A 12,445-nucleotide genomic window follows, 5' to 3' on the forward strand; every position below is an offset into this window, starting at 1 on the left:
ACACTTAAAGCCTAACCAGTCCAACTTTCTGAAGCAATGTGCCATTTTTCGTAAAGATCGTGACAACGCTTCTGCCTCGTCCGGAGGTGTAGCCATAGTTGTAAATAAGTCTATTGCCTGCCAACAGTTTGCCCTACACACGCCTCTCGAGGCTGTATCCGTGCGAGCAATTTTATTCAACAAGCTTATAACCATTTGCTCCATTTACATACCACCCATCACCTGAGTAAAACGGAATTTTACAGCCTCATCGACCAGCTCCCAGAACCATACATTATCACTGGGGATTTTAATGCTCATCATACTCTTTGGGGAGACTCGCGATGCGACGCGAGAGGTTGGCTCATCGAAAACTTCCTTGTTAACTCCGGTGCGTGTCTGTTCAATAAGAAGGAACCAACATATTACAATATCCATCATAGTTCATATTCATCAATAGACCTGTCAATTGGCTCTGCCTCACTTTTCCCTGATTTAGATTGGCATGTAATTAAAAACCCATTCGGAAGTGATCATTTCCCAGTAACCCTAAACTTAGTAACCGAACATGACTCTCTTCCCCATGTCCCTCGCTGGAAACTGGCCTCAGCTAACTGGGAATGCTTTAGGGAATCCACGTACTTATCACAAGATTTTATAAATAATTTTACTATAGATCATGCCGTATCATATTTTACTGCTTTTATCATTGACGCCGCTGAGAAGTTCATTCCTCAAACAAGTGGCACTTCATTCAAAAGACGGGTCCCCTGGTGGAATAACGATTGTAGACAGGCACGAAGGAAACAAAATAAAGCTTGGGGCAAACTACGTGAATGTCCTACGGCTGAAAACCTAACAAAATTTAAACATGTTAAGTCCCAGGGAAGAAGGACGCGAAGACAGGCTAAGAGGGCAAGTTGGGAGAGGTTTCTCTCAGGTATCAATTCGTATACTCAAGAGGCAAAAGTATGAGACAGGCTAATGAGGCTAAAGGGAAAAGAAATCCATCCGTTGCCGCTAGTGAACGACGAAGCGAACAGCTTGGAAGGCCAAGCTGACGCTCTTGGCAAACACTTCGAGCGCGTGTCCAGTTCGAATAATTATTCTGACGCATTCCTTAAGCACAAACAAATCGCAGAACGCAAGGCTATTGACCGTAAATGCAGACAGAATGAACCCTACAACATGCCATTTAACATCGCCGAATTGAGAGCCTCCTTGACTGCCTGTCGGAGCTCTGCACCTGGCAGGCGCGGATCCAGGGGGGATGTCCGGATGTCCTGACCCCCCCCTCGGATTTCTGTATCGCCCCCTCGCTGATAGGGGGATGGCCCTGTCAAAAAAATATGGCCACCAGCATTCTTCAAAATTATTTTTCGTGAGTACCAGTGGTATCAGCCATGTATAAGTAAAGGTAGCTCGCTCACAAGCTTAGTTGTACTCCGTAGGGGTGTGGTGTCGCGAAGTTGCCGTAGTTAATTTTTCTCATGAACACCTTTTACCTCCTGGCGCCGGCCGTGCCTTACTCGTCCCGTCGGTGGCGTCGAATGAACGAGGGGACGTCCCTTTTGCCAAGTACGCCGATGTCCGCGCGAGCGCCTTCGCGCCTGATCAACTTAGTTCCCCATTGGGGTGTCATCGGTTGCCTCATTTGCTGTCATCGGTTCCGTGATCAACCTGCTTAATGAAAGAGATCTCTCGCTGAAGTGTTCATATTGTTACGCCGTGTCACTGCCAGTGAAAAGTGAGGGAAGCGAGGGAGGAGAAAACGCCGTTCGTAATTGGAGGGTGTCCGATCGGAGTACTCAAGTGACCGCAGTGTACCTTGACATTCATCGACGTCTGCTACATTCACTGATGGCTGCCATGGGGCCGGAGCGGCTGGCGTTCGCGCGCGTGCGGTCTCTCTTGCATAGCCGTCCTGAACGCCGCTGGGGCAAAAGCCGCTGGGGCAATGAGAGACTTGCTGACATCGAAGCAATTCTTCTCGTACAATCTGACGTATTGTCGACGAGAGGTCATTAGGTGACATACTGTCGACACTAGCCACTGTTGGCACGTTTGACAGACGGCCAAATTTCGGAGCTATCCGTCGCATCTTCAGCGTTTCAAATGTGCGACAGTGCTGCATCACGTCAGACACGGAGTTCAGGTTTTCTTTGCCAATCAAGAAATTATATACGTCTTCGGCTATCCCCTTCAGAACGTGTCCAACCTTGTCCAATTTTCTTCGATATATGTGGTACATCTCTCCCCTGGAGGCTGTGCCCTCTGAGCCAATGTCTGCTCCGCTCGCTTCTTGTTCGCGTTAGAATCGCCGAAGCACTTCTGTACTTCCTCAACAAAACGATCCCAAGTGATGAACATGTCCTCGTGGTTTTCATACCACATGAGAGCAGTGTTTGTCAGTGAAAATACAACATAGCTAAGCTGCGCTGCCGAGTCCCAGCCGTTGCTTCTGCTCACCCGCTTATAGTTCTTGAGCCACTCGTCAACGTCCTCCCCTGAGGTCCCGCCAAAGTTTGGCGGCACTCGGTAGTACGGCCAGGGACCCGTAGGAGCCGTAGGAGTTGCCCCCGATGCATCAGAGGTCGGGAGTTGGGACATCATCTCGATCGGCGAAGGCGGAAGTCCGGCAAGGCGGCGGCTGCGGCGAAGACCAGGGAGTAGAGCTTCCGTCGTTGGGTTCGTATTACCCAGCACCGTATATAAATAATAACAACTAACAGCTAAACTAAGAACTACGCATAGGCAACTTTTTTTAACTGTAGCACTCATTGTGATCACAGTTACACGTTGACAATATCCAGTACGAGCACAGTACCGTTCGTACGCTACAAGTTTTTCATTGTAACTTCGCAGTTTTATTGTCGTACATTAAGCATAGGAGGCTCAGGCCCACCAGATCCGTTTATCTGTGGGCGTCCTCGCGGAGCGGGGCGAAGTTCCACGTTTGGAAGCACGCTTCCTGGTTCGAAACCACTTGCGGCGCACTGTCTTCTAGTGCGAAATAGGCGCGCCTAAGTTTTTGTTCTGCCTCCATTCGTTGACTTGGCACCCTCTCATACTGATCAAGCCAGTCCTCAACGTCTTCAAATGCATCGACACGAAAGATATCCGGAACGAAGGATGCTGAAGAGTCACCTGGGAGGGCTTGTCGCCATCTGTGAAGGAGGAACATTCGCCGATGTAGGTGTCCATGCTGGTCGGAGCTGGAACGCTGGTGAATTCTGGGCTCAGGCCTAACAGGCGGCGCTGAATCGGTGCACTGGAGTAATGTCGAGAGGTTGATTCTCGGGACTGCGTGTACGGGTCGAGCAGGCGTCCCGAGCATCAGGTACCCAGCACCTCCACCAGTGTCACGACGGCGAAGCTCGAGGGACAAACGAACCGCACTTGTCAGCATGAGGGCAGTAACAAGAACGGACGGTTTTAAAATACCGCGCGCTAGGTCACTGCTTCTTCTTCTTCTTCTTGCTGTTTTTCATAAGTGCATATGTGTCTTATGTCGTCTTCATCGCCGCGCTAGACACGTGGCAATATAATGATTATGCCGCCCTTGTCATTCCGTTGTCAGACCTTCATTGTCTCCAGACCTCTATCACACCTTCATTGTCAGACCATTGTCACAATGCAGTCTTAGTCATGCCATCATCGTCACTCAAGCTTTGTCATCCAACTCTCATCATGCCATTGTCATCATACACTCCTCTTCATCCCATTGTCCTCATGCCGTTGTCATATGTCGCTGCATAGTCGTCATGGATTGGTGTTCATACCGTCATCAGGATACTGTCGTGGTTGTTCTGTCGTCATCATTGTAACTGTGACATCCGGCCTCATCATACCGTTGTCGTCATGCCACCATCATCATCACTTCAGTGTCATCATCCCAATGTCATCCCCGCAGGGGCGTCTGCGCAAGCAGGCGTTTGGTGGGTTGCGACACCACGGACCCGAGCACACGGGGGTTGGACCCTCCCACGTGTAGCCGTGCGTGGCTTAGCCGTGTCTGGGGAAAGGGGGATCCTGGAGGTTGAGCCGATGCCGGGTGTTCGGACCTATAAGGCCCCCCGGCGGAGGCAACACACCTCTTCGGCCTCTGCTTCACATAGACGGCACCCCCGGGCTGACCCACCCGGGGGAAATCGGTAGTCGCCTTTTCCTATCCTTCTCTTCAATCTTGGTCTTTCTCTCTCACTTTCAATCTATCCTGTCTTCTTTTCTCTTCCATTTACTTCCAGCATTCCTGGTGGCGAGGGTTAACCTTGTGTGTTATAACCACCCTTGGTTATACGTATTTGGTTATAGCGGGTACGTACAGCTGGCGTTTGTGGGACTTGTGTTTACAGGTCCTACATCGTCCCCTTGTTGGGCTCCATGGTGGGTGGCTGGCGTTCCTGCCGAAAAATTATTATTTTTGATGGCTTTTTCTTTCCCTGCATTACCTGATCGCCCCCTTAAGCGGGGGCGCACCGAAGCTGTATTCAAATTTTTTGGCCGGCAAACTGAAAATTTTCCTCGATTCCACGTAATCCATTGTGAAAAACCCGAAAAGGCGGTGAGAACGATCTCACCTTTTCTTGTTTCAAAATGCCTGACAGAGACAATAGGGGCCGGCTACAAAGCTACTAAATTGGCTAGCGGCGACCTTTTTCTTGAACTCCGAGATATCAAACATGAGAAACTGCAGAACCTCGTATCAATTGGAGACTTTCTTGTCACTGTGACCCCACACCGCACTATGAACACCAGTCATGGTGTTGTTTCGGATGATGATTTGATGGAGCTAAGTGAGGCAGAACTATTAGAGGGATGGAGTGACCAAAATGTGATCAATGTCAGAAGAATCAAGATGAGGCGTGACGGAAAAGAAATTCTGACCAAGCATCTCATTCTAACCTTCGGCTCAAGTGTACTGCCCGAGACTATCGAGGCAGGCTACATAAAGCTCAGAGTCAGGCCGTATATCCCTAATCCCCTGCGATGTTTCAAATGCCAGAGGTTTGGCCATAGCTCACAGAGCTGTCGAGGTCGAACTACTTGTGCCAAATGCAGTGCTTCTGAACACACATGAGTCGTGCAACAATACTCCACATTGTGTAAACTGTGATGGCGAGCATGCCGCATACTCGCGGTCCTGCCCATCCTGGAAAAAAGAAAAAGAAATTGTCACGATTAAAGTCAAACAAAACATTTCGTTTAAAGAGGCACGAAGGCAGGTGTCCTACCTCCCAAAAACCAGCTTTGCCGATGTGACGCGTCAGGGGGCAGCGTCGCAGTGGCTTCCGGCTGCCGTCCGGCCCACACGTAGTGAGCCGGCGGTGAAGCCCTCTCGGCGGCTGCAGCTAGCACTGCTCCGCCATCCCAGAAGGGGCCATCGACCTCCGGGCTGGTGGCCTCCAAGGTCTCGTCCCTCGAGACGAGGCCTTCACCGCGAACAAACCGTTCTCAAGAGCGGGTGTCCAGCGCTCCGCAAGAGCCGATGGACACATCTTCCAGCCAGACGGCGCAGCCAGCGCCAAAGGAGCGGCGAGAATTCCTCGATCGCTCCAAAAAAGAAAAAGCCCGCATCACAGGGCCCGACAAGGGCTCTGTAAGTTAAGTTAGTGTTTTCACACGAGACACACAGCACAAACATTGTCTGCAACATGAACACACAGATACTACAGTGGAACGTCAGAGGATTACTTCGTAACCTCGACGACATCACAGAACTCATACATAAATTTAATCCGAAGGTGCTGTGTGTCCAAGAAACACACTTAAAGCCTAACCAGTCCAACTTTCTGAAGCAATGTGCCATTTTTCGTAAAGATCGTGACAACGCTTCTGCCTCGTCCGGAGGTGTAGCCATAGTTGTAAATAAGTCTATTGCCTGCCAACAGTTTGCCCTACACACGCCTCTCGAGGCTGTATCCGTGCGAGCAATTTTATTCAACAAGCTTATAACCATTTGCTCCATTTACATACCACTCATCACCTGAGTAAAACGGAATTTTACAGCCTCATCGACCAGCTCCCAGAACCATACATTATCACTGGTGATTTTAATGCTCATCATACTCTTTGGGGAGACTCTCGATGCGACGCGAGAGGTTGGCTCATCGAAAACTTCCTTGTTAACTCCGGTGCGTGTCTGTTCAATAAGAAGGAACCAACATATTACAATATCCATCATAGTTCATATTCATCAATAGACCTGTCAATTGGCTCTGCCTCACTTTTCCCTGATTTAGATTGGCATGTAATTAAAAACCCATTCGGAAGTGATCATTTCCCAGTAACCCTAAACTTAGTAACCGAACATGACTCTCTTCCCATGTCCCTCGCTGGAAACTGGCCTCAGCTAACTGGGAATGCTTTAGGGAATCCACGTACTTATCACAAGATTTTATAAATAATTTTACTATAGATCATGCCGTATCATATTTTACTGCTTTTATCATTGACGCCGCTGAGAAGTTCATTCCTCAAACAAGTGGCACTTCATTCAAAAGACGGGTCCCCTGGTGGAATAACGATTGTAGACAGGCACGAAGGAAACAAAATAAAGCTTGGGGCAAACTACGTGAATGTCCTACGGCTGAAAACCTAACAAAATTTAAACATGTCAAGTCCCAGGGAAGAAGGACGCGAAGACAGGCTAAGAGGGCAAGTTGGGAGAGGTTTCTCTCGGGTATCAATTCGTATACTCAAGAGGCAAAAGTATGGGACAGGCTAATGAGGCTAAAGGGAAAAGAAATCCATCCGTTGCCGCTAGTGAACGACGAAGCGAACAGCTTGGAAGGCCAAGCTGACGCTCTTGGCGAACACTTCGAGCGCGTGTCCAGTTCGAATAATTATTCTGACGCATTCCTTAAGCACAAACAAATCGCAGAACGCAAGGCTATTGACCGTAAATGCAGACAGAATGAACCCTACAACATGCCATTTAACATCGCCGAATTGAGAGCCTCCTTGACTGCCTGTCGGAGCTCTGCACCTGGACCCGACAGGATCATGTACGACATGATTAAACACATTCACAGTGATACTCAAATAACGCTACTCGCACTTTTCAATGCTATATGGGCTGCCGGATACCTACCTACTGCATGGAAAGAATCCCTTGTCGTTCCGATTTTAAAACAAGGTAAAGACCCCACATTAGTAACAAGTTACCGCCCAATAGCCCTCACAAGTTGTATCTGCAAACTCTTTGAAAAAATGATAAACCATCGCCTTTTACACTTCCTTGAGTCAAACAAAATTCTTCATCCATATCAGTGGGGCTTCAGAGAGGGACGGTCTACAACCGACCATCTCGTGCGCATCGAAGCAAACATTCGTGATGCTTTCATACATAAACAATACTTCTTATCCGTGTTCCTCGATATGGAAAAGGCGTACGATACGACCTGGTGTTACGGAATCCTACGCGATCTGTCGGCAGTGGGCATCCGCGGTAATATGTTAACCATTATTGAAAGCTACCTACACAACCGCACATTCCGGGTTAAAATAGGTAATGCACTGTCGCGTCCATTTATACAGGAAACAGGTGTACCCCAGGGAGGCGTGCTCAGCTGCACACTGTTTATCGTGAAGATGAACACACTTCGTGCCTCATTACCACCGGCTATTTTTTATTCTGTCTACGTGGACGATATACAAATGGGCTTCAAGTCCTGTAACCTGACCGTGTGCGAGAGACAGGTACAGCAGGGGTTGAACAAAGTGTCTAAGTGGGCAGACGAAAACGGTTTCAAAGTTAACCCCCACAAAAGTTCCTGTGTTCTTTTCACAAGAAGAGAGGTCTGATTCCAGATCCTTGTGTAGGACTGTGTGGACAGCAAATACCTGTGAACAAAGACCACAAGTTTTTAGGCATTATACTTGACTCTAAGCTAACTTTCATCCCATACATCAAATATCTCAAAGCAAAATGCCTAAAAACAATGAACCTAATGAAGATTATATCTCACACAACATGGGACAGCGACAGGAAGTGTCTATTGAACCTTTATAAGAGTCTGATTCGTTCACGATTAGATTATGGGGCTGTAGTATATCACTCTGCCGCCCCAAGCGCACTAAAGATGCTAGATCCCGTTCACCATCTAGGTATCCGACTGGCCACAGGCGCTTTCAGAACAAGCCCTATTGAAAGCTTATATGTAGAATCGAATGAATGGTCACTCCATCTGCAGAGATCATACACCAGTTTCACATATTTCCTCAAAGTACACTCTAATCATGAACATCCGTGTTCTAAGACCGTTAACGATTTGACGTGTACTACACTTTTTCATAATCGACCCTCTGTGAGACGGCCTTTTTCACTGCGTGTGAGGGAGCTTAGCGTTGAAATGGATGTCCCACTCCTCGAACATCGCATAATGCCTCCAGCTAAACTGCCACCTCCTTGGGAGTGGCAGGTGATAGAATGCGATATATCTTTTGTAAAAGTTACAAAGTACGCAGCAGACCTCGAAATTGGAATGCATTTCCGTGAACTCCAATCTAAGTATTCGTGTGCTGAATTCTACACTGACGCATCAAAGTCGCACGCTGGCGTATCTTACGCGGCAATTGGTCCCTCTTTCTCTGAATCGGACGTATTGAACCCTTATACAAGCATCTTTACTGCAGAAGCCTATGCGGTGCTGTCTGCGGTTAAACACATTAAGAAGCTAAAACCACAGAATGCAATAATATTTACGGACTCCTTAAGTGTCGTAAAGGCACTAATGTCTATAAGAATACACAAAAATCCTGTTTTTATTGAGCTTTACACATACCTGTGCAATATTTATTCACCTGGCCATAGAGGCATTGAGGGTAATGAACTGGCAGACAAAGTGGCCACATCAGTTACATCTCAAGCAATTAATCTTACCGCTGCTATTCCTGCCATAGACCTCAAGCCTTTTTTGCGAGCGAAACTGCGAAACCACTGGCAACGCTTGTGGGACGCCGCAACAAATAATAAGCTCCACTTGATTAAACCACAGCTAGGCTTCTGGCCCTGTACAACAAAAACACGACGAACTGATGTCCTATTCTGTCGTCTCAGAATAGGACACACATATGGTACTCACAATTTTCTGTTGACTGGTAACGAGCCTCCAACCTGTGGTCGATGTGGTGAGAGGCTGAGCGTCCTCCATGCCCTCCTGGAGTGTCGGGAAGCCGAAACAGAGAGAAGGAAACATTTTCCTCTTGCATACAGCTATTGTGTCCCGCTCCATCCGTCCATGTTTCTTGGTAAAGAACCACTTTTTACAACCAAAGCAGTCCTCGCATTCTTGAACGATGTTATCCTACATGTCATAAGCCCAATAAATTCGTAGCGCATCCTCTCGCCAGAGGATGCCGCTGTGACAGTAGTTCAGTATAGCACCTGCCTCCAGGCCCTTGTGGTTCAAGGGCTCTGTTTAGGCAGTAGTGCTTTTGCCAATTACAACATGTGAAATAACTTGAATATCTTCACTCTTTTTTCAATGCATTCTTCACTTTCATAGTAAACGTCATTGATCATTGTCATAACCTTATTACATGTAGATTTTACGCTCTTTACAGCGACTATTTTTAGGCCCCTTTACAGCCATGCTTCATCTAACGTTTTATCCACGCCTGATAATTCACTATTCATGTACCACTGACACGCCATTATCATCGCCTTGGCGCTCTTTGGCCACATCTGGCCCTTGTGCCAATAAACCCTACTAATCATCATCATCATCATCCCAATGTCATCACGCCTCATTGTCATACAACCTTTGTAGATCGAATGACGTTAATCTATCATAATCATGCTGTCATCATTCAATTGTGAAACAGATGATACCATGCAGCCATTGTCATACTGTTGTCGTCATGCCCTCTTGGTCATGCCATCATCGCGATTCCTGCTTTTTCATCCGGTTGTCATTATACCATCGTCATCACGCCATCGTTGTCATAGTCGTCGTTATACCATCATCATAATTTAAGAATAGACATCTCATTGTCATCATGCCATCATCATTATACGCCTTTGTAATTGGATCAATGTCATTCTTTCTTCGTCATTCCATCGTCACTGTGTCGGAGCAATACAGTCGTCGTGCCTCCATGCTTATGGGCGACGTTAGCAAGTGATTGCCGTAGCAAAGGGGGATGATATCGGAGTATGTAGCATATAGCCGAAGCAACCAAAGTCTCAGAATTATGACTACACATGTCATATAAATGGTACTTCAGAAATATGGTCTGTCGCTACATTGCTCAATTGCTATTTGCATTGCTGTCGACAGTCATCCTTGAGATGAGTTTTGGTGTAATTTTTTGAACCTCCCTTTGTTTGCCTGAAAATTCCAGTTGACCTTTGTTGTATAAGTGATCATAACAAAAAAACAAAAAAATTAATGGGGGATTCATGAAAGTCTGGATTGACCTTTGGCTGGGGGTGGCTAGATAGTCTACATCTAACAGTAAGCGTGTGTTTTAATTAGCATAACATTGGGTTGTTGCGATATTTTTGATCTGTGTTAGCTATTTACAAACTATTGCTGGATACTCTGTGCAGTTTCCCGGAAACAGGCTTTTATTCACGTGGCGTTTTTTATATATGCAGGAGGCCAATAGTCCTCGTCGAAAAGCTGCCTGTCGCTGTTACATATGGACTGCGACAAAGTGGGGATAACCCAAGTGGGCAGCCAGCAAGAAAAATTCCGAAAAGAAAGCTGTCACCAGGTCCTTCAAGGTGTGTGCTCATGGATATGTTTCAGCAGTATGCCAGAGGCAATAATTACACATGACATCTGGAGAAATCATGGCGGCGGCCTACAGCTCCGGTTGACTGCCTACTGCTTTGAGGAGGTTCTCTTTATTAGAACAGCCGATTCGGTCAAACGTTTGATTCCTTTTTTTTTTTTTTTTGTACCTGCTATCCCCAGGGATTACTCTGACATGTAGGGAAAAATAAAAAATAAATGTGAAGTAGAAGTTGAGAAAATTTCACTTTTCTAGTGTGCTCATAACAAAAATTGCGTAAAAGATCGGGCTTCGAGAGGTACCATCGCACCTTGGATTGCACAGCTACTAGCCACCGTAGCATGGCTTTTCACCGAAGCAGTGATGCCATCTTTGAACCACTGTTAAGATGAAAGATCAGATCTTCAGATAGCTGCTGCGCCATATTTCACTGTGCAAAAATAGAAGCAAGAAGAGCAAGTGAAAAGACAAAAAAACTAGTCTTGATTCCTTTCTGCTGCCATTTCCACACAGGGAGTGCTTCTATTGGCTGGCAAGCTTGAATTGCTGGCAAGCTTTTCGTGCATTTTTGACTGTGGCAAGCTGCGTTACTGGCTTGCACTTTGTTATGGTATCTTCGACTGGTCGCCTCGGAGCGCTCTAGATCGCTCTCGCGAGCGGCGTTGTCTTCGGCTGGTTGAAAGAGGGTGCGCGCGCCTTGCGTTCGGCTGGTTCTTTTCGATCGCTCTCCTCCCACGTCGAGCGCTCTGAGGCGCTCCGCGCCCTGTCGTCAGAGCAGTCGTCAAGATGAGAGCGTTTCCAGCAACGTCATCACAGCACAGTGTCGCCGTTCTTGGCGACCGTCCACCGTAGCCTAGGCAACCTAGGCCACAGCATGCTGGCGGCTCAACGAACGGTCGTCCCACCGGCGCATCCGCTGGTTTAGCTTTGGATAGGCGAAACATCAGACGTTAGCAGTAGTCACGTGGTTTCGCATCTGCCATTTCCCCCTCCGAGACCGAGTCACACGTTCGGCTTGCGCGCTTGTCCTCTACATCTGAGTCCGGGGAACGGCGGATCTACATGACTGTGCTTCGGGGGATGGATGCGACCAGTCGAAGATACCATTAGTTTATGTTAAAAATGCAAAAATGTTGGATATATCTTGCAAAATGGTGGAGTAGTTGTATAAAAAAAATTCAAGGGGCACTTGGTTATTCATACGTGGATGAATGCGAAAGCATTGCGACCACCGAAGGTAAACAGTTCGACTCCCACCAAAGGTTGTGGGTCTGAGTGCCTTAAAGGGACTGACAACCGATATTTATGGATCCACTTTTTTATAGCGCAATGAAAAGCTCACCCTCGGTAGTGATTACACCTGCAGCGGTTATTTCCAAAAGTGTGTGGATATTTTGTAAGCAGAATTTTTCGATCTGAGCAGACTCAAAAAAAAAAAGAGTCCCTCCTCCAGCAACGCTGAGAAGTGATAGCGATGCCGATAGCCCGCCTTGCAAATTGTGAAAGCCGCCCATCGTCCTGCTTTCACTGGAGAAAGTGCAACTGTGGTTAACCACCTATATTGTCACCTTTCCAGCCACTTTTAAAAGTAAATAGACTGGTACAATAAGTTTGCGTTGCTGTACAGACCTTTCTTACAGCTGCACCACGTTCTTTCCGCAAGTACACGCCTACGTCGTGGCTGGCTGGCTCCTGTCGTCGTTATTCACTCGATAGATGAGCC

At 47.3% G+C, this 12,445-nt stretch overlaps 2 protein-coding genes across 6 annotated transcripts in view; one reads left to right on the forward strand and one right to left on the reverse strand.

The window, feature by feature from the left end:
• The window catches only part of LOC119437340 (uncharacterized), a 583,955-nt gene that overhangs the window by 280,686 nt on the left and 290,824 nt on the right, over positions 1–12,445 (reverse strand). The window lies entirely within an intron of this gene.
• The window catches only part of LOC119437342 (uncharacterized), a 528,585-nt gene that overhangs the window by 72,181 nt on the left and 443,959 nt on the right, over positions 1–12,445 (forward strand). For all 3 annotated transcript variants that reach the window (XM_049660446.1, XM_049660448.1, XM_049660447.1), the window contains exon 4: positions 10,583–10,711. In XM_049660446.1, the coding sequence (XP_049516403.1) occupies positions 10,583–10,711 (129 nt within the window). The remainder of the gene's footprint in view (positions 1–10,582; positions 10,712–12,445) is intronic.

The sequence above is a fragment of the Dermacentor silvarum genome, chromosome 1 (genome assembly GCF_013339745.2).
Source record: "Dermacentor silvarum isolate Dsil-2018 chromosome 1, BIME_Dsil_1.4, whole genome shotgun sequence".
In the NCBI taxonomy this organism is placed as follows: Eukaryota; Metazoa; Arthropoda; class Arachnida; order Ixodida; family Ixodidae; genus Dermacentor; species Dermacentor silvarum.